Source organism: Herpailurus yagouaroundi, unplaced genomic scaffold, assembly GCF_014898765.1.
Source record: "Herpailurus yagouaroundi ecotype Mexico unplaced genomic scaffold, PumYag 28, whole genome shotgun sequence".
Classification (NCBI taxonomy): domain Eukaryota; kingdom Metazoa; phylum Chordata; class Mammalia; order Carnivora; family Felidae; genus Herpailurus; species Herpailurus yagouaroundi.
This window is the reverse complement of record NW_024412376.1, coordinates 73,328,047-73,351,226: the sequence shown is the minus strand read 5'-3', so window position 1 is coordinate 73,351,226 and position 23,180 is coordinate 73,328,047. Positions and strand designations below refer to the sequence as shown.

At 35.7% G+C, this 23,180-nt stretch overlaps 1 protein-coding gene across 6 annotated transcripts in view; it reads right to left on the bottom strand.

The window, feature by feature from the left end:
• Positions 1-23,180, bottom strand: part of ZGRF1 (zinc finger GRF-type containing 1) — a 93,061-nt gene that overhangs the window by 13,104 nt on the left and 56,777 nt on the right. For 4 of the 6 annotated variants that reach the window (XM_040475701.1, XM_040475706.1, XM_040475713.1 and 1 more), the window contains 8 exons: positions 22,014-22,153; positions 13,770-13,913; positions 12,112-12,226; positions 9,661-9,920; positions 7,712-7,871; positions 6,377-6,454; positions 5,791-5,938; positions 2,057-2,184 (listed from right to left, as the gene is read on the bottom strand). In XM_040475701.1, coding sequence (XP_040331635.1) covers positions 2,057-2,184; positions 5,791-5,938; positions 6,377-6,454; positions 7,712-7,871; positions 9,661-9,920; positions 12,112-12,226; positions 13,770-13,913; positions 22,014-22,153 — 1,173 coding nt within the window. The remainder of the gene's footprint in view (positions 1-2,056; positions 2,185-5,790; positions 5,939-6,376; positions 6,455-7,711; positions 7,872-9,660; positions 9,921-12,111; positions 12,227-13,769; positions 13,914-22,013; positions 22,154-23,180) is intronic. The other 2 variants (XM_040475730.1, XM_040475738.1) reach the window with 2 other exon arrangements.

The window sequence follows — 23,180 nt, the reverse complement described above, 5'->3', positions numbered from 1 at the left end:
AAAAACCCCTTACAATTTTTTCCTACATAAAACGTACTAAATGTCCCCTTGCCTCTGCATTGAATTAGCATTTTGCACAACACGTTTTGAGAAACAATGACTTTTAAATTCTATAAACTTAGAGGCTTTCATAGAAAACATTTGGCTTAAACTCTTGCTTTAGAGATGAAATAAATTAGGTTCCTGGGGCTAAATGTCTTTTTAAATCGAGGTAGGATATCGTGGGAAAATCTCCAATTTTTTGTAGAAAAACTTGTATCTAAATCTCAACTCCATTATATTCTACAGACACAACAAGTTATTTAACTTCTCCAAGCTTCAGCACTCTTACCAGTAACCTGGATGTGCTACTACTTTGCATAACTGTTATCAGGACTTCTTGCAGTATATAATGTGTTTAGTATATAGCAGGTGCTTCACATAACAGGAAATATTTCTTGTTACTCATACTAGCATTATTGCTTCTATTGTTAAATAGATTAACCCTATTATTCCTCTATCCTCTGTGCAGGACCTTACTGTTCCTCCATTCCCGGCTCCTGAGTGGGGTGACCAACTCATATTGGTTTGCTTAGGACTGTCCCAGTTTAACCTAAAATTCCCATGATGCAAGACCCCCCAAGTCCCGGGAAAATCATGACAGTAGGTACTCGTTCCCTCATTAACTGGGGATAGAACAAGGATTAGAACTCAGGCCTACTGAGTCCAAGTCTAGCACTCTTTCCACTGCCTTCAGGATCCCTCAGTTAGAGATGCTTTAAAAGCACAATGTTTCAATTAACTGATACAGCTTAGAAGATTTTATAGTCTTCTAAATTTTATTGGACAAAGTTTCATTTTCAACTTATTTTTCTGTAGTTTATATCCTTTCATAATATAAATTTTATTTTCAGAACTTAAACACTGGAACTTTATCAAAGTAAGCAACTGAAGAACATTCTTCAGTAGACTTAGGTTCTCAAAATAGGACTAAAGAAGAACCTCTAATCTAGGTGAGAAACCTGCAAGGTTCTCTAGTAAAATTCTAGCACTAGTGTTATCAAGGCTTTAAAAATTATGTGATCTATCATCAGGGAAATGTAAATCAAAACTACAAGGAGATTTCACCTCACACCTGTTAGAATGGCTAAAATCAACAACCAAAGAAACAACAGGTGTTGGCGAGGATGTGGAGAAAAAGGAACCCTTGTGCACTATTGGTGGGAATGCAAACTGGTACAGCCACCATGGAAAACACTGTAGGGGTTCCTCAAAAAGTTAAAAATAGAACTACCCTATGATCTAGCAATTGCACTACTAGGTATTTACCCAAAGGATACAAAAATACTAATTCAAAGGGATACATGCACTCTTATGTTTACAGCAGCATTATTTACCATAGCAAAGATATAATAGCAGCCCAAGTGTCCATCCAGTGATGAATGGATAAAGAAGTGGTGTATACATACAATGAATATCATTCAGCCATAAAAAAGGAATGAAATCTGGCCATTTGCAATGACACAGATGGAGTGAGAGTATAATGCTAAGTGAAACAAATCAACCAAAAAAAGACAAATACCATCTCATCTCACTCATATGTGGAATTTAAAAATAAACAAGAAAGGGAAAAAAATAAGAGAGAGGTAAACCAAGAAACAAACTCTTAACTATCGAGAACAAACAGATGGTTGCAAGAGGGGAGGTGGGTGGGGGGAATGGGGTGAAATAGATGATGGGGATTAAGGAGGGCACTTGTGATGAGCACAGGATGATGTACAGAATTGATGAATCACTATATTGTATACCTGAAACTAATATAACATTGTATATTAACTCCCTGGAATTAAAACGAAAACTTTAAAAAGAATTATGTGATCCAAATGTCTCAACTGTGATCTAACAAAATTTTGACACATTAACCCCTCTCAAGTTCCCCTCTGCATTCTTTTAAAAAGTCACTTTAGTACCTAAACTGTTAAAAATTTTCAAAAAGTTTGGTAAGAGTTTGAAGTGCAAAATTATTTGAAATATTATGATATCTGGGTGTGTTTTGGAAAGGAATTTTTTAGGTTACCTTGCAATGGGAAGGAGAGAGGCCGGTTCAGTTATTTGACTACACTCATCCAGCACAACTACAGGAAATTTAAGATCATTCATGCATGGGAATGGGCAGGCTGCACAGGTAACTCCAACTACCCGCACCTTTATTACAATAAGAATATTATTAATTAACAAACTTTTAAAAAATAAGACAATGTATTTACCAAAGAACTTGTAGGCTAAAATCAGAAACGAGCTGTCCTAATTTAATTACTGGCAATCAGAAATCATAGGTCACTTTATTTCCACATTTTTGTCATTCCCACAGAGTGAATGGAAATCACAGCATAGAGGCTACTTAAGCCACAAGCCCCTTAATAAGAACAGATAAAAGACACATTTTGATATTCACAAGGGAGGTATTACAGTGTCAGGATTTAAAACGTTAAGGATGATATGCATATTTTATCCTTCTAGATGAAGCTAAATAAACACCACATGTGTTATCATCAACACAGGCCAAAGTGCTCCACGAAGAGCACTGAACACACTAATGAACTGCACTCTAGGATTTTAACTTACTTAAGAAAGTAAAGATGGCTACTTCTAAACAACAGTAAATTAGTGTCCTTGTGGCCTGTAAGTATATTTGAATCTTATAAGAGAATACCATTATTCTCAAGGCAAAAAGCCTGATGTAAAAAAAAAAAAAAAAAAAAAAAAAAGCTCATATTTAATCTCTGCAACTAAATATAAACAAGAGGAAAATGACTGAGTTTTCTAATTACATGTGGCCATCGTACTAGTAGTCTAATAGCTACACACACACACACACACACACACACACACACACACACACAAACACACACATGTGTGTATAGATACACATACACACAAGCATATATACATTTTTTTTTCCTCTCTTAACAATCTGAAGTATAATTCTACTTCTTGGTAGCAAGGGCAGTCCACACAAACTGACCAAAATTTTGTCAACAAATGTGATTGACAAAAATATGCTTTACAAATTAAACACTGCCTCCATAGGCCCTGTGAAACAAGAAATATTATAAACTCCTTATTTTCTTTAATAATAGATAACATTTATCACATACAATAACCCTTCATCAGTTAGGTTCTCCTCTTGTTAAAAACAAAACCAAAAATCCCAAGGCCCCATTTATATTAGAAACTCCACAGTTTTAAATATTCAGCTCTTGCGAAAGGATCCAGCAGGGGACACCACACTGTAGCACTATACATTCTCATGGTACCACTCTCAAATGGCATTCCTCATTTAATTTCTGGGAACTGTATCTGATAAGACAACCTTAGAATGAGAACCCTGAAGTTGTGACCCAGGAAGCAGTTTTTTTAGTTAAATAAATATCTAATACAAAAACCTAAATAACTAAGTTTTCTTTAAAATATCATTATTATTATTGAGGAGGGCACTCATTGGGATGAGCACTAGGGGTTGTATGTCAGAGATGAACCATGGGAATCTACCCCAAAAACCAAGAGCACACTTCACATGCTGTATGTTAGCCAATTTGACAATAAATTATATTGAAAAATAAAATAAAATACTGTATTATTTATATGTTTTAATTTGTCCTTGTATTGCTGAGGTTCTAACCACAGAAGAGATTTTTATTATTGATCTAGGAAATAGTCAACCACGAAGCATTTTTTAAAATTAATTTTATTGTAAAGACATGCCACTTTAGAAATGTGTTAGCTCTGACCGTGGAAATTTGCTAAATAAACTTTAAGAAAAATGTTTCCTTTAAAAGAGTTCTCATTTGTGAACAGATATTACCAGTGAGCAACAGATTATGCCATCTGGGCTTTCGCTCAGAAAATTATCAAAGAAGTCGTTAACAATTATTCTTACATGTCAATATTATGTTGAGTAAGTGACTAAAATGGTAAATAATTTACATAAATGACTAATTTGCATTGATTGAACACAGTCAAACTCAGCCCTTCTGGATTAAGTAGAGAAGGAAGTAGAATTTGACTCTATAATTCAAAATACTTGAAAGCTCATCTGAAGCCTTCTGAGGACTTCTGTAAGCAAAACTTGTTGCAGATTGGTTATCATTTCCAATTCCCCCCTCCCTCCTTGTGAGAGTATTACACATCCGCACCCTTTGCCATGTGGCTTTGCAGCGCTTCCCACCAGAGAAGTAGGTGGAGTGTATTTCCCTGTCCCACTACTGCTGGGCTTGGCCATCTGACCTGTTAAAGCAAATGGAGTATTAGCAGACATAATATGAACAAACGCTTTAAATGTATTTGTGTGATCCTGCCCACCTTCTTGTGCTTCTGCCATCCGTCAGGAGAAGGCCATCATGCCATAGGCAACTGTTCTCAGAACGAGAGACCTGAACCACAGCCTCAAGCTGGGCCGTGCCAAATGACCTCTATAGTCATGAGTCTGTTGTCTTAAAGTACTGAGATTTTGTTTGTTAAGCAGCATTTTTTGGAAAGAGCTAAGCAATACCAGGACCCAAGCATGTTGAAATTTTCCAAATTTCTTTTTATATAATTTTTTTAAGTTTATTTATTTTGAGAAGGGGTGGGGGAAGGAGAAGGAGAGAAAGAGAATCCCAAGCAGGCTCCACACTGTCAGTGCAGAGACCGATGCAGGGTTTGAACTCATGAACTGTGAGATCATGACCTGAGCTGAAACCAAGAGTCAGCCGCTCAACTGACTGAGCCGCCCAGGTGCCCCGATTTTTCCAAATCTCTTGCAGAAAGTGACCAATGTCCACATGGTCCAAAAAGCCAACAACCCCCTTTTCCTCCATTCCTCTTTCTTTTCTGCATGATCTCCTTTCATTGGTGGGAGCTACTCATTGGCTTCTTTCTCATCAGCTGCCAGCTGAAGGAAGCTGCTCTGGATGAGAAGTTGATAAAAGGGATGATGCTACCTGTTACAGGTTAGGATCCTATGTGCCCGGTCTTGGCTTCCAATACCTAGAAGCAAGTATCTGAGACTCCTAGATTCTCAGATACAGACAGACCCTGAAAGGCTTGGCTTTCTAGGGAAAGCATTAAAGACAAATTTCACTTGATATTTTGCCCAGGTCAGACCTTCTCTTCTCCAATTTCACCTAGAAAAAAACCAAGTTTCACTTAACTTGCCAAGAAAACTATCTTCTGTTTCCTCTTTAAGGGGAGGTTTTTCTCAATAAATAATTATTATAAATAATATACTTATATATAACTTATATAAAAATTATAAAATAATGCATTAATAATAAAAATCTTTTCTTTTTCCTCTTTAAGCTTATAAAAAGATATACAAATAGGGGCACCTGGGTGGCTAGGTTGGTTGAGTCTGACTCTTGATTTCGGCTGAGGTCATGATCTTACAGTTTCATACGTTCAAATCCTGCATTGGGCTCGGTGCTGACAGTGCAGGGCCTGTTTGGGATCCTCTCTCTCCCCATCTCTCTCTGCCCCTCCCCCACATGTGCTCTTTCTGTCTCAAAATTATAAATAAATAATGAATAAATATTTTAAATACACACACGCAAATACAGAAAAGGAGAAAAGATAACTCAGTCATGGTAAGCTGGATCTGTTCACAAATTTGAAGAGTGTTTTCCGATAGGATAAAACACACACCAGATGGATATACACACACCTTATTTGAATCTAAACTATCACAGTCATTTGTTTTATTTAAAGGAAATATTCTCCGTCAACAAGAAAAAGAAATCTGAATAGTACGTATAAATGAAGAAACAAACTTACCTGCTTCAGCAGGGTTTTATTGGTCCCCAATTTATGCTGCTCAATACTTTTTCTGACATAGATCTTTTCCAGAGGAGTCAAGTCTTCTTTCATTAGTGCATTCAGTTCTTTTAGTTGCTCATTTTCATTTTCTGAGCTAGCATGCAAACTAAAAAAAGTATTACATAAAACAATATCCCTCTTTGTCCCATTTTCACATTATAAAAATATAAAATATAGATTTTTTAAGTTAACCAGAAAAAAAAAGATAAATCTTTCTCCACTCTTCTTCAAAAACCAAATTTAAGGTAAGAGTTATATAAAATTATTATACTTCTTGGGGCGCCTGGGTGGCTCAGTCAGTTGAGCAACAGACTCTGGGTTTCAGCTCAGGTCATGATTTCAGAGTGTTGGGATCAAGTCCCAGTGCTGGGCTCCACATTGAGTGTGGAGTCTGCTTGGGATTTTCTTTATCCCAATCTCTCCCTGCCCCTCCCCCGCTTGTGTGTACGTGGGTGCACTCTCTCTCAAAAATAAATAAATAAACTTAAAAAAAATATTGTACTTCTCTGAGCACTCTGTGACTTCTGGAATTCAGTGTTCTCACCTATAAGGTAAAATTGGTTTGGCAATCTTCCTAACACTCCCAACTCTGACGAACTTTTCAAATCCAAGACTGAGAAGCCTTTAAAGAAAACAAGGTAAAATAGATTCCGATTATTTAGAAGAATATGAAGCAAAGTTTCATATAATATTTATGTTACTAAAATTAATTTTGTGTAATAGTGTATCTTATAGTTATAGAAGTCAATCTGTAATGTCCAAACTCAGAGTAAATGCAATGTAGCTAAAAGTCTTTTTTATATAAGGCGTTTTATAGAGAATTTTTAAATTCAACTGAGGGTTCATTAAATGTTTATAAGATATTGATGCTAGTATTTATCAAATATAAAATTTTCTCTAACAACATAATAATATGGAAAACAATAGCTGCCATATACTTAGCATCAGGATTTATTAGGAATAAATACTTTATCTTTACATACATTATCTCATTTAATATTCATTACAGCTCTGCACGACAGTATCTCATCTTAGAGATGAGGACTCCAAAAAAAAGTGAGGTATTTTGCTGAGGCCACATAGCTAAAAAGTGGAGTCAGCCATGATTCAACCTAGGCAAGTCCGTCTACCTCTAAAGGCTATGATCATTTGTATATATACATCACTCCCTTTCTGAAGGACAATTTTGCAAAATATATTAGGGAGCTTAAAAATGTTTGTATCTTGGGGCACCTGGATGGTTCAGTCAGTTGAGCCTCTGACTCTTGATTTTGGCTCAGGTTATGATCTCACAGCTTACAGGTTCAAGCCCCACGTCAGTCTCTACACTGCCAGGGTGGAGCCTGCTTGGGATTCTCTCTCTCTCTCTCTCTCTCTCTCTCTCTCTCTCAAAACAAATACATAAACTTATAATAAACAAACAAACTTAAAAAAAATTTTTTTTTAATGTTTATATCTTGGGGCACCTGGCTGGCTCAGTTGGTAAGAATGCAACTCTTTATCTCGGGGTTGAGAGTTTAAGCTAACATTGGGCACGTTGGCCACAGAGCTTACTTAATAAGAAAAAAAGGTTGATATCTTTTATTCTAGACCTGGGACTGTTTCCTAAGGAAAGAATCAGAAATGGAGATAAAGATTTGAATTTAAGGATTTTGTCACAATATTATTTATAATGGCAAAAATATGGAAAAAAATTAAAGGATCAAAAATTGGTTAATTAGGGGCACGTGGCTGGCTCAAGTGGAGGAGTGTGCAACTCTAGATCTCAGAGTCATGAGTTTGAGCCCCACGTTGGTTGTAGAGATTACTTAAATAAATAAAACTTGTAAAAAATAAATAAATAAAATATTAGACACTTAAATACACTAGTCATACCTACCCAAGAAGTACTCTGTCTACAGCTACATTAGTGGAAGAAGAAATGAGAAGTTTCCATGGTCTTGCATTTCCAACTGTAGGAACTTCACTCTTTTCAAATAGCTGTACAAAAAACAAAATCACCACTGCCAGCAAATAACTCTTTCCTGCTCCAAAAACACCTAATTATTTTGAAGGAAAGGGAAATAGAATAAAGGCAATGTCATAAATAAATTTTTGAAAGTATAAGAAATATTTCATCCATCTGCTTCCCTCTCCCTTTCATTTAATTAATTTAGTCAAAAGACATTCACTGAGTGACTACTATGTGCTTTGCACAAGGGATAAATAGATAACCAAAGGCCTCCACATTTAATGAATCTACACAGGAAAACAAAGTGAAGGAACAATGATAAAATAATATGATAAGCAACACTGTTATTGTATCAAAGAAAGAACATTCCTCTCTGCTTTGGTAAAGATGGGAATGCTTCCTAAAAATAAGAAGTAGCAGAACTAAGTCTTCCAGCATAATATATCCAGACTGCGTAAAGAAAGGGCCATTCCAGGCAAAGGCATGGCAAAGTATGCAGATGTTAACTATTTCTATACAGCCTATAGCAAAATAGGTAAGAGACAAGGCCAACAAAGTAGGCAAGAGGATAAATCACAAGAATTCTGCTTGGTGTGGCTAAAAAGTTTAAATTTTGTCTTGCAGACCAGGGAAAGTCACTGAAGGATTTTAAGCAATAGAAGTGACTTAGGCAGACTGTATTTTGTAAAAACTACTTGAGTGAAAATATTAAGAAGGAAAAAACTAAAGGTGGAGCAATTAGTTATGGTGTGAGATAACCATAACAATAATACATGCTAACTTTCCTCAGTGCCTCCCATGTGTCAGACACTGTTCTACGCCCTTTACCAGCGTTCACTCATATGGTCCTCCAACCCTAAGAGAAAGATGCTGTTATCAACTTATGTTACAGAGTAGGAAATTAAAGCTGAGATAAGTAACCTGCTAAGGTCATGCAGCTAATACATGAGAGCGCCAGGATATAAATCCAGGATTCCAGCTCTAGAGCCTACCTTTTCACCACCAGGCTATATAGGAGGTACAGTGAAGGCTTGGATGGAGGGGACCCAAGTAACCTGGAGAGGAGAAAACTTATAGGAAGAAAGGTAGAAACCAGAAGTGAAACATCTCAGTGACTAATCTGATGGGGGGAGATAAACAGAGAGGAGGAGGAAGATTAAGAGAGTCACTTCATCTAAGGAGAAAGAATAATCAAGGATGAGTCCCAGGTATCTAGCTTGGTCAACAGGGTGAATGTGATATAAATCCTCAAAATAGCACAAAATAGCTTTGGAGTGGATGTTTGAGGAAATGAGTTAAAAAGGTGACAGAATCTAGATAGAATTATTAGCTCTGAAGAGGGGGAAGTAAAGCTCCTTTACTGGGACAGAACCAAAAAAGGTAAAAATAGGTTCAAACTTAGGTAAAATGGGGGAGAGCAGGATATTGAGAGGAATTTGTTATAAACTCCATTTCCTGTTTTAAAGGCAGAATCAATTTTAGAGGGAGTAGGGCAAGGGCCAGGAGAGATTAAAGGTTTGGAATAGCTGCTGGGGGAGGATGAAAGTGTGAGCTCACTAGGAATTAATAAAAGGCTTTGTTGCTCGGGCTTGAAGTTCACTCTGACAGTGCCACACGTAGATATCGAGATCAAGTCTGGATACTGTGAATAATGAGTATATAATGCTACTCATTCATTAGATACGCTGCCTATTCTCCCTTTCAGGATATTCAGTTCTGCTCTCATCTAATAGTTTACTAAAGTAGGTTCAGACTCAAAATAATCTATGTAGAGTCATTCTAGAATCTTCTGTGATTAGGAAATTACAAGCAGACAGAGTTACAAAAGTGCATATAACAGTATATTTATTAGAACTGCTTTCTTTCTTGCTTCTTACCATGTATGATCGTGATAGGGAGGATATGTGTTTGCAGTTCCTTCACTTCAGCATTTTCGTGCGATGCCATCATTTGAGCTATCTGAATTAAGGCTGTAGCTTGATCCTCATTTAACTTGTGTGCCTGAATTAATTGACTAGCTAACTGCAATGTTGCTTCTAGGCTGAGAAGTTCAAATTTTGTATTGATACTTGAGAAGGCTGGTGGGATAAATTTTCTCTTACTGACTCTCTTGTTGCTAACTACAGTTGACGAAGACCTAGTAAAAAGGCAGCAAAAAAAAAAAAAAAAAAATCAAAGGAAAATGAGGGGTTTTTGAAATAGTGAGTAAACCTATTAATAACCTTCATTTCATAAGCATCATAGAGAACATTTTTTTTAAGGGCACAAATGGATATATATACCCCATTTTGAAGGAGGGTAGAGGAGAAGAAAACTAATGTTTTAATGCTATTTTGAATACCAACTATGTGCCAGCACTATGCTAAGCATTTTACATATTATTTGATGTGATCTTAAAAACAACACTAAGAAGTAGTTAATTAGCCCAAATAAGATACAGAAATATTAAATTTTTTTTCCAAAAAGCACACAGATAATAAGTGGTGTACTGACTTTAAAGCCCATGTTCTATTATACAAGGCTGTCTTAGGTAATTAATACAGCCTCTATTTCAGGTAAAACTATAATAAATGAATTGGTTTTATTTCTATTTTTATAAAGGATCAATTCATTTCAAAGATTAAATAACAAAGATAGATAATAACATAATGGGATCATAAGGATTTTTATTTTTTACCTAGAACTTCATTATACTGAGAGAAAGGAAACACCACAAGACAGATAACATTCCAAATTAGAAACTAGACTTTTTCTACCATTTTAGTGAATTTAATAGAATATCACTTCCAATATTTTAAAAGGGGGTATTTTAAAACTTGAGAAATTAAGTTTATGTCAAGAATAAAGCGAGTACAGGGCACTTGGGTGGCTCAATCGGTTAAATGTCCAACCCTTGATTTCGGCTCAGGACATGATCTCACAGTTCATGAGATCCAGCCCCCCACAGGGCTCTGCGCTGACAGCATGGAGTCTACTTGGGGATTCTCTCTCTCTCTGTTTCTGCCCCTCCCTTGCTCATGCATGCACGCTCCCTCTCCCTCAAAATAAACATAAAAAAAGTAGTATCAATGTACATACTGAATTCAACCTATAAAAAGGATTCTTTTTTATTTTAGTTTAGTTTATCTTTTTAATTTACATCCAAGTTAGTGAGCATATAGTAAAATAATGATTTCAGGAGTAGAATCCAGTGATTCATTATCTACATATAACACCCAGTGCTCATCCCAACAAGTGCCCTCTTCAATGCCTCTTGCCCGTTTGTCTATCCCCTGACCCAACACCCTGCCAGCAACCCTCAGCTTGTTCTCTGTATTTAAAAGAAAAAAATTTTTTAATGTTTATTCACTTTTGGGAGACAGAGGATGAGCGGCAGAGGGGCAGTTAGAGAGGGAGACACAGAATCCCAACCAGGCTCCAGGCTCTGAGCTGTCAGCACAGAACCTGACACGGGACTTCAACTTTCGAGCTGTGATATCATGACCTGAGATGAAGCTGGACGCTTAACCAACTGAGCCACCCAGGTGCCCCTGTTCTCTGTATTTAAGAGTCTCTTATGTTTTGCCCCCTTCCCTGTTTTTATATTATTTTTGCTTCCCTTCCCTTATGTTCATCTGTTTTGGATCTTAAATTCCACTTTTGAGTGAAGTCATACAGTATTTGTCTTTCTCTAATTTCACTTAGCATAATACACTCTAGTTCCACCCACACTGCAAATGACAAGATTCCATTCTTTTTCTTTGCCAAGTAATACTCCATGGTGTGTGTGTGTGTGTGTGTGTGTGTGTGTGTGTGTGTATACACACACACCACATCTTCTTTATCCATTCATCAGTTGATGGACATTTGGGCTCTTTCCATATTTTGGCTACTGTCAATACAGCTGCTATAAACACTGGGGTGCATGTGCCCCTTTGAAACAGCATTCCTGTATCCTATGGATAAACACCTTGTAGGGCAATTGCTGGGTCATAGAGTAGTTCTAACTTTAATTTTTTGTGGAACCTCCATACTGTTTTCTAAAGTGGCTGCACCAGTTTGCATTCCCACTAAAAGAATTCTTTTACATGTTAAATAATTTGTGGCATAAAAACAGAAATGAATAAAAAATCAACACTCAGAATCTCCCTAAAATATCATTCCTTGAAGAAGGCAAAAATTTACACTAACATCCTTTTAACTACTGACAGACAGTAACCTCATGGTCTCTGAAAGATAATTAAAATATTTTTGGCAAAAATGTATGTAATGTACTTTGAACGCATTTTCATATTCACAGTTAGTCACCATTTTTGAACACCAATGACCGCTGGTAAATAATGACTTACATTGTTAACAAGTACGGTGTTAGAGGTAGAGTAGCTGGGTTAAAGTAGTCCTGAATGTTTTTCAAAGTGGTCAGCTCTGTGCTGGCATTACAAACCAACAATGCATGGACCACTACTGTAGAGAGAACGCAGAAACTGAACATTTAATGAAAATAAAATGGATCATAAAGGAACTATTTAAAACATTTGATACAACTCAGAGCTCAGCTACTGCATTAATCACATGACATAAAATAAACCCTTAAGTATATGGGGAGGTACTTCTACCCATTAAACCACTATACGATCTACTTATTCATACTTTTTCCAAGGGTATCCATAAATTACATAACTTAAATCAAACTCGGATTTCTATATATCACCTAATGAGCAATAACTACTGTTCTGAGTTAGTGCATGGTGACCCTCCTTGACAGTTCCAACTAATCAGCATACCACCTTGTGCTGTATAGTATTTGTGTAACTTTGGAACATTTTCTTTCATTCTTCAACTATTTTATAGAAATATATGGAAAGCAGAAAGTTAGAATGCTGATATTGCTGGGGAAACAATGGTAGCAAATATTAAAATACACATAGGGGGCACCTGGTGGCCCAGTCAGTTAAGCATCTGACTTTGGCTTAGGTCATGATCTCACAGCTTGTGGGTTCAAGCCCCACGTCAGGTTCTGTGCTGACAGCTCAGAGCCTGGAGTCTGCTTCAGATTCTGTCTCCCTCTCTCCCTCTGCCCCTCCCCCACTTGCACGCATGCACGTGAGCGTGCTCTCTCTCTCTCTCTCTCTCTAAAAAAAAAAATAAATAAATAAAAATACACATATGAAAGTGACAAATTAAGTAACAAATGTTTACTTAATTAGGCAGGCTCTTACTGGACTCAAGCTAGTTGACTAGATTTATTTCGTTCTTGAAGAAAATATTCAAAAGTTAGAAATGTATATGAAGTACTTAAATGAATCATTAAATGTTGTCTTTAATTAGTTATAGACCAAATTCGACCATCAGGAATTATTTCAGAGATCAAGATGTATAGAGATATCTACAGATTCTTAGAACTGAACAGGGATTCAGCCTACTAAAATTTCCTTTATTAAAATAGTAATAAGACTGGTAGCCTAGTAGCTTATTGAAAATTTCTCAAGACAGATGATAAAATACCCTCAAAATAAAAATCATACCCTCCTCTTCAGTTGCCTACAAAATCTCTTGCAAAATCTATAAGACCTTCTCAATATAAAATAAATGATTTATTTACTAAATGTACCCTATTAGAATAATAAACCAAAAGAATTCAAAAACCAAGAGAATCAAAACTTGCTGTAAGAAATTATTTGAGAAAATACTTATTTATATGTTTAATGTTTATATTTTTAAAAATCAGGTATATTCTGTGTAAAGATCAACTTTAACAAATTAAGTGAGGATTCAAAATTTTATTATATTGTTATCCCTCTGAGACTTGAACTACAGAAATATTTATATATTCGACTTTTATACACATTTTTCAGGAACACATTATACACAATAATAGGAAGTAGAGGTGGATGCTTTTTGTTGGCTTTAATCAAATAACCCCAAAGTTAGCATCCTTGCTCACAATACATCTTATGTCTATCATTCTTCTTTTAATATAAATTAATATAAGCATGGCAATACTTACTGTTAGTGGGCCAGTTAGAGGGGAAATAACCTTGCAAAGGTAGTAGCTCCACCTCATTGGTAGATGATGGTCCAAAGAAAGCACTACATGCAATAAAAGTATCCAATTCAAAGTCTAGGGTTTTTGAAACCACCCAAAGATCATCTGAGAAGACAAACAATTTTTAAAGAACTTAGAACTACGCTCAATTTAAAATTACTTTGGACTTCTTACATGTTTAGTCCTATGTTATTTCTCAAAAAAACCAAATTGAAGGGCACTTGGGTGGTGGTCAGTTAAGTGTCTGACTCTTGATCTTGGCTCAGTTCGTGAGATCGAGCCCCAGGCTCATGAGAATGTGCCCCATGACGGGCTCTGTGCTGACAGCTCAGAGCCTGCTTGGGATTCCCTTCCTCCCTCTCTCTCTGCCCCTCCCCTGCTCACGCTCTTGCTCTCTCTCTCTCTCTCTCAAAATAAATAAACATTTTTAAAAAGACAACTTTATAACTGTATTAGACTTTCCCAAGGTAGAACATTAGTCTGAAAAGAGGCTCTGCCATATAATGGTTTTCATGCTCAAATAAAGTTGGCAATCTGTGGATAGAATACAAGTTCTCTTAATGGATTGTCCTTAACTGATGCTGTAGATTAATTAATGTACTTCTTTCTTTCTGTATAATATGCCATCTCCATGGCATATTGAGCACTCATAGCTAGTAGGCTATTTTCCACAATACCTGTACACCATTTCTACCACCAGTTGAGTTTACACTTACAAAGAGTCAATTGTATTTGTTCTAAAACTTATTTATACAGTTGGATTAGTTATAATTATATATTATATATAATTATTTGAGTATGAAGAAAAATAATTGTTTTACGAAAACTAAAGTAATAATTTAGAAAGAATTCATTACAATTTGCTTTAAGAAAACCACAAAACACAAAAACACTGCTGTTGACTCAAGCATAGGTGAAGTAAATATAAAAGATTAGAAAAGAAATTGAAAACATTTAAATCATTCTCTACTTAGATCGCTTCACAAGTTCTTGCTCCGTGTTTAAGAATTCAGAATGGTAAATCTCGGAGTGGTATATTTGTGGGTATAGTTTATACAAGATAAAAAAGATCTCCAACCACAAACCCCACATTCCAAGCAAAAACCTTGATTCTTCATCAAAAGATCATTAAATTATCTCATATATTTTAAGTTAAAATGTTTTATGTTCATATGCATTATTTATTATAATCCCTGACCTTAACCAACTAAGAAAATTAACTGACAAACCACAAGTCTCAACTGCATCAGAAAAGATAGTGTACTGGGCTACATTCCCATCTTGGAAAGTCCAATGCATTCCAGCATGTTTAAGATTCTGAAAAATCTTAGATTAAGGTTATTTGTTTAACATAGCACTCTCCAAATTTATTTAGCCACAGAACCACCTGCCCCTTTTTTTTACACTGAATTTTATCATACCCCATAAAACTACTGTTTTAGAAAATATGTTTAGGAAACTATTTTTTAAAAAGTTCATATATATTTTATATCTAATTTTTAAAAAACTACTTGCCAACTTATGTAATATATATTTAAACAATTTTCCCTGGGCACCAGGGTAAGATGAATAGATCAGAATCTATTGGCAGATCATGTATCTATGGGAATTTTTTTTTTTTTTTAATAAAACACAATAGCCTAGGGGCAGCCTGGCTAGCTCAGTTGATGGAGCATGCGACTCTTAATTTCAGAGTTGTAAACCTGAGCCCATGTTGGGTGCTGAAATTACTTAAAAAAAATAAAATCTTCCAAAAATAAAAATAAAAAAACAACCCCCACACAATAACCTATATTATATTCTAGGTCAATAGATATTTTAAATGTCAAGTAGGTATTATTATTATCACCATTTTATTGAGGAAGGAAGACTGACACAAAGAAGTTAAATTGTCCACAGACACAAGGCCAGTAAATAGCAGATCTGGGACTGAACCCAACTCCCTGACCTCATTGGAGCTGACCAGACTGTGGTCAGCCTTCACTCATATGCATTGTCCAGAAAGAACAGCTGATACCACGAGGGGAAAATTAGTTCACGGGCCAAAATAATGAGACATTTAAGGAGACAAAGACTTCAAAAGAAAAACATACTGGATTACAGAGTCCTACAGAAAAAGAAATACCAGAACAGATGGACCAGTCATTTAAATTTAGCCTGGTAAAGAGATTTTTTTACAAGAAGGAAGAGAAGACAGTTGCAATGAAAAATAAGAACCAGAAAATAATGAAAGGTAATGAACAAAAATATCAGGTTGAAAAAATATGGTAGTTGAAATAAAGCTATAATTGATGTGTTAAATCATAGAATGGATACATTTGAGGAATAACTAAGCAATTTAGAAGACCATATTAAGGATATTTCCTAGAAGGAAGAGATGACAAAAGCCTAGACAATATAAAAGAAATGTTGAGTCAGAGGTGCTACATTGGAACAATAAAAGTCTTAGAGAAATAAAAGTCAGAGGTGCTACATTGGAACAATAAAAGTCTTAGAGAAATAAAAGTAAAATGAAGATTATTCGAAGATAAAGGAGATCAATTTCCCAGAATTAAAAAAAAAAAAAAAAGGACTTTAGTATTTTTTTTAAAAAAACACCTTATGGAGGTATGAATGACATACAAAAAGCTGTACCTATTTAATGCATATACTGGATGAGTTTGGAAATAGACACTTAATAGATTTAAAAGGCTCACAGTGTGCCCAAGAGGAGGAAAAGGAAAAACCACATTTAGACACATTATAAGGAAATATAAGACTATAATAGTCAGAGAGAAAATTCTAAAGCTTCCAGTCAAAAAGAGCGAATAACATACAAAGGAATAAGAATTGGAATGGCAACAGATTTTTCAACAGCAAGAAGATAACCAAGTATATTAATATTTTCTTAAAACATATAAAATTGCTGCTTCTGGGGGTCAAAAGTATTAAGTGAAAAGAACTTATAACCTAGAATTTTATGTGCAGCCAAACTATCATTCAAATATGAATGTATAACAAAAACATTCTCAAGCATTCAAGGCTTAGAAGGTTTACCATACAACGACCTACATTCAAAACAGTTTTTGATGAAATACATTAATAAGAGAGAAAAATTTAGGAGACGCTAAAAGAGATACATAGACAAATGTAATTAAATTACCCTGGACAAGTCTGAGTCATCTTTTAAAAAGTACTTACATTCAAAGAAGATAGAAAATAAATCCATACTAACCTAAAATTTATAGGTTTAGATTAGTGCTATTCAAAGTAGCCTGTCTTAAATAGTTCTGTTATAGGTCTGCAACATAAAGTCTGTGCTAGAATGCAATTTAACAAATCAACATAACGCTTCCTTCATTCAGAAGTCTTGTTACAAACAAAACAAAGCAAAACCCAACTAAACTAGTTTGCTTATTGACATGGGTAGTTTATAACACCCTGGAGCAGCTCCTCACCTCTCTTTGGAAACCAGTAACAGTGTTTGGACTAAAATCAGTCTGCAGACCATACTTTGAGTAGCACCATTGTAGAAAATATCAATAAGATGTAGGGAAGGGGAGAGTGAAAGAAAAGGTCAAGAGGAAGAAACAAGCTCTTAAAAAAAAAAAAAAGGAAGAAACAAGAGGTGTGTTTTGTAAGTTCTTATCTTATTGGAGGGTAAGCTTTTAAATATCAATTTCAAAAAAAGCAAGACATGATTTAAAAGAGCATAGATAAAATGGGATGAAAAGAAATAATTTAAAATTGTAGAAACACGAAAGGGCACATGCGCCCCATGTTTATATTAGCACTATCAACAATAGCCAAAGTATGGAAAGAGCCCAAGTGTCCATCAATGGATGAGTGGATAAAGAAGATGTGGTATGTGTGTGTGTGTGTGTGTGTGTGTGTGTGTGTGTATATACACCAATATATATGTGTGTGTACACACACACACACACACACACACACACCAGTATGGAGGTTCCTCAAAAAATTAAAAATAGAACTACCCTACAACCCAACAATGGCACTACTAGGTATTTATCCAAGGAATACAGGTGTGCTGTTTCAAAGGGGCACATGCACCCCAAAGATTATAGCAGCACTATAAACAATAGCCAAAGTATGGAAAGAGCACAAATGTCCATCGATGGATGAATGGAGTATTACTCAGCAACCAAAAAGAATGAAATCTTGTCATGTGCAACTACGTGGATGGAACTGGAGGGTATTATGCTAAGCGAAAGTAGTCAGAGAAAGACAAATATATGACTTCACTCATATGAGAACTTTAAGACACAGAACAGATGAACACAAGGGAAGGGAAGCAAAAATAATATAAAAACAGGGAGACGGACAAAACATAAGAGACTCTTAAATATGGAGAACAAACAGAGGGTTGCTGGAGGAGTTGTGGGAGAGGGGATGGACTAAATGGGTAAGGGGCATTAAGGAATCTACTCCTGAAATCATTGTTGCACCACATGCTAACTTAGATATAAATTTAAAAAATAATAATGATAAAAATTAAAATAAATAACAATTTTAAAAAATAAAATTGGAGAAACATATCCAAGCATATTATTATTATTATTATTATAAATTTAAATACTGGACCTATTCCATTCACAAGTCAAAATTTTAAAAATTCAGACATCTGCTATTTATAAGGGACAATGTAGGAACACACAAAGGTGGAACAAGAATGTTAGAAGACTTATCAAACAAATACTAATCGAAATAAATCTTACATAGTTATATTAAAAACTAGATTATAAGAAAAAAGTATTATTACAGATGAAGAGAGTCTCTATAAAATAATAAAAGTTTCAATTTATCAAGAAGATAATAGCAATTTAAATTTTTTTTTTCAACGTTTATTTATTTTTGGGACAGAGAGAGACAGAGCATGAACAGGGGAGGGGCAGAGAGAGAGAGGGAGACACAGAATCGGAAACAGGCTCCAGGCTCTGAGCCATCAGCCCAGAGCCCGACGCGGGGCTCGAACTCACGGACCGCGAGATCGTGACCTGGCTGAAGTCGGACGCTTAACCGACTGAGCCACCCAGGCGCCCCGATAATAGCAATTTAAAATATAAACCTCAATATATTCAAATATTAAAATAACCTCAATGTATAAGATCCAAAAAGTAGTAAAATAGCAGGGAGAAAGTATACCATAGATGGAGCTACAGTAATTTAGACAGTATGGAATGGACACGAGGATATACAAATTGAACACTAGTATAAAATAGGGAGTCCAGAAACAGATCAACATTATTTTGAACTTGGCTATAACCGAGATAGCATTCCAATTTAGAGAGGAAAAGCAGGACTAATCAATAAAAAATGATTACTATGCTAGCAAAACTGTTAATTAAAGAGACAAAAAATGAAATTGGATCCCTATCTCATACCATGTACAAAAAAAAAATAAAAACTCCAAATGGATTGAAGATTTTCGCATGTAGTATGTCATTAAGAAAACCTTAATAAACTTTAAAGAAGTAAAAAAAAAAGTCAAAAAGAAAACTTTAAAAAAAATTAGTAGAAAATAAAGGTGAATAATTTTAGACCTCAGTATAGGGAAAGATGTTAAAAATGAGACACAGAGGGGTGCTTGGGTGGCTCAATTGGTTAAGCGTCCAACTTCAGCTCAGTTCTTGATCTCACAGTTTGGTTTGTGAGTTTGAGCCCTGCAGGGCTCTGTGCTGACAGAGTCAGCTGGCTCTGGCTGGCTCAGTCAGAAGAGTACATGACTCTTGATATCAGGGCCATAAGTTCAAGCCCCACAGTGGGTGTAAAGATTACCTAAATAAATGAAACTTAAATAAACAAACAAACAAACAAATAAATAAATAAATAAAAATAAAGTAAAGTGAAAAGACAGGATACAAACTGTGAGTGGACAGTCACAATATACATGATCAACAAAAAATTAGCACGAAAAATACAGAAGAACTATAAATAAGATTACAAATAATAAAATGGGTAAGAAACAACAATACAGGGGCGCCTGGGTGGCGCAGTCGGTTAAGCGTCCGACTTCAGCCAGGTCACGATCTCGCGGTCCGTGAGTTCGAGCCCCGCGTCAGGCTCTGGGCTGATGGCTCAGAGCCTGGAGCCTGCTTCCGATTCTGTGTCTCCCTCTCTCTCTGCCCCTCCCCTGTTCATGCTCTGTCTCTCTCTGTCCCAAAAATAAATAAACGTTAAAAAAAAAAAAAGAAACAACAATACATAAGCAAAAAACACATGAAGAGCTGTTCGACACCATTGGTGAGCAGAGAAATGCAAACTGAAACCACAGTGAGATCCTTTTACACCCATTTGATCAGGCTGATGCAAGATAGTAGAAGATAAGCTGATGTAACCACTTTAGAAATGACTTTGGCACTACCACCTGAAGGTGTGGGCATTTTCATTCTTAGAATTATATCCAAAAGAAGCTGCTGCACATCCACAAGACAGTATAAGAATATATGTAGCATACTGCTCACAATGGCAAAACTTAGAAACCAAAATCACCATCAGTGGAAGAGTGAATGAATAAACTGTGGCACATTCACAAAATAAATTGATATAGCAGTCAAAGCAAGTAATCTACACTCTAGATTTCAGATCAACATCAATAAAATGTCTATATTGCAACGATATGTCTGTCACTAAGTGAAAAAGATAAATAAACTCCAAAAGATTACAGATTTATATCACTTTAATAATGTTTAAAAAAAAATTTAAACTACAACTGACTCCTGAACAATATGGAGGTTAGAGGTGCTAACTTCCCACAGTCAAAAATCTACATATAACTTTTGACTCCCTAAAGACTTATCTACTAATAATAGCCTACTGACCAGAACTTTACAGATGGCATAAACAGTCAATTAACACTTTGTATGTTATATGAGTTATCTATTGTATTCTTACAATAAAGAAACAAAAAAGAAAATTTTATTAAGAAAGTCATAAGAGAAATTATAGTTACAATACTGTACTGTATATATTTTAAAGATCGATGTATAAGTGGATCTGCACAGTTCAAACCTATTTTGCTCAATGGTTAACTGTATGCTCTTGAGGAATTCATTTCTATCAACTTACAAAGAGGAGCAAGATGCTGATGAACACAGGGATGAAATGATAATTACCTTAGGTTAGGAGACAGCCAGAGTGAGTTAGTGGGGTCACTTTATATTAAATGTAGGTAGCTAGAAAGGTACTTGATTTTGCCTCAGTTTGTAGATTCACAGATAATTACATTTAAAGTAAATAATCAAAGCACTCTAGGTGAGGACCAATGATATGAGTAGGTCATGAAACCAAAGACAATGATGAACCCAATTTAGTGCATCTATGCTCCTTAGGAAAAAAAAAATTCTTTTAAGGATTTTATTTCCAATTCTCCAAAACTGGTGGTCTAGTCCTGTCAAATTGTGCAGACAATGACAGAAGTGTCAATAAAGTCATTACATTTTCAGTTTATTTTTTTTAAAGTATTTCTTTATTTTGAAACAAAGAGTGAAAAAAAGAAGAGAGAGAGAGAGAGACTGTGAGCGGGGGAGTGGCATAAAGAGAGGGAGAGAAAGAATCCCAAGCTAGAACCCGACACAGGGCTTGAACCTACAAACTGTGAGATCATGACCTGAGCCAAAACCACACGTCAGATGCTTAACTGACTGAGCCACTCAGGTGCCCACATTTTCAGTTTATTTTTGATATTAGGTCAGAATACAGCTGAATCAATATACTTATTTATATAATGGTAAGAAGCTAGTATAATTTTTCTAAACAAAATTAATAGATTTTGTTAGCCTTTAATAAAAGTTTTAGGGACTAAAACTAAAATTTTAGGGACACTTGGGTAGCTCAGTCAGTTAAGAGTCTGACTTCAGCTCAGGTCATGATCTCGCATTCTGTGAGTTTGAGGCCTGCATCGGGCTCTGTGCTCTGTGTGTCTCCTTCTCTCTCTGCCCCTCCCCCCTCACGCTCTGTCTCTTTCACCCTCAAAAATGAATAAATATTTTTTTATTTAAAAAATAACAATAATAAACTAAAATTTTAAAATACGCTTTTTGGAAATGGTCTAATTTATTACATAGTAACTCTTATATAATAACTCAGAGTATATGCTACTATTAAACAGTACTTTATAAACCTTCTTTAATGTAAAGAATTTGCAAAGCTGTATGTAACTGAGATACAAGGGTAGACTCTGTCACCACCATGACCAGGTCAACTTACTTTTACTATAAGTTGAAGAACTTTCCTTCCGACTCAGCTTAAGATAAAGTTTGCTTTTAGGTTCACTATAAAATTCAGGATTTACAGTTGTAAACTTCTTTAGTTTGCCATACTGTTTTCTTTGAAAGTCAAATCCTTTTCTGAAAAATGAGCAAAAACAAAAATGAATTTAAATATTAAGATACAAATTTTTACTGAGATATAATTGTCAATAACAATTGAAACAATTGTATTAGGTGTACAATATAATAGTTCGAGATGTGTGTGTGTGTGTGTGTGTGTGTGTGTGTGTATTTATGGTAAAATGATCACCAAAATAAGTCTAGGTAACATCTATCACCACACAGAGTTACAAACTGCCTTCCTTGTGATGAGCACTTTTAAGATCTACTCTCTTAGCAACTTTTACATATACAATACAGTATTATTAACAACAGTTACCATGCAGTACATTACAACCCCAGGACTTTGTAAGTTTCAAAGTACTTTTTTTTTTTCATCTTTAAAATATAGCATTAAAAGGAGGGAACCAGAGTGAGTGTATGTTTATATACTTTCATCCATGGACAAAAAATAAAAAAGTAGGAAGGAAATAGCAACCCTCACAGAATCATTAGTTTTATTTTTTTTTAATGTTTTATTTATTTTTTGAGAGAGAGGAGCACAAGTGAGGGAGGGGCAGAAAGAAGGGACATAGGATCTGAAGCTGGCTCCACACTGGCAGGCTGACAGCAGCAAGCCCGATGTGGGGCTCGAACTCATAAACTACAAGATCATGACCTGAGCTGAAGTCAGATGCTCAACTGACTGAGCCACCCAGGCACCCTGAATCATCATTAGTTTTAAGATGAGTAAGCCAGGGGCGCCTGGGTGGCTTAGTCGGTTAAGTGTCCAACTTTGGCTCAGGTCATGATCTCACGGTTTGTGAGTTCAAGCCCTGCGTCAGGCTCTGTGCTGACAGCTCGGAGCCTGGAGCCTGCTTCGGATTCTGTGTCTTGCTCTCTCTCTGCCCCTCACCCGCTCACGTTCTGTCTCTCTGTGTCTCAAAAATAAATAAAACATTTAAAAAATTAAGGGGCGCCTGGGTGGCTCAGTCAGTTGGGCGGCCGACTTCGGCTCAGGTCATGATCTTGCGGTCCATGAGTTCAAGCCCCGTGTCGGGCTCTG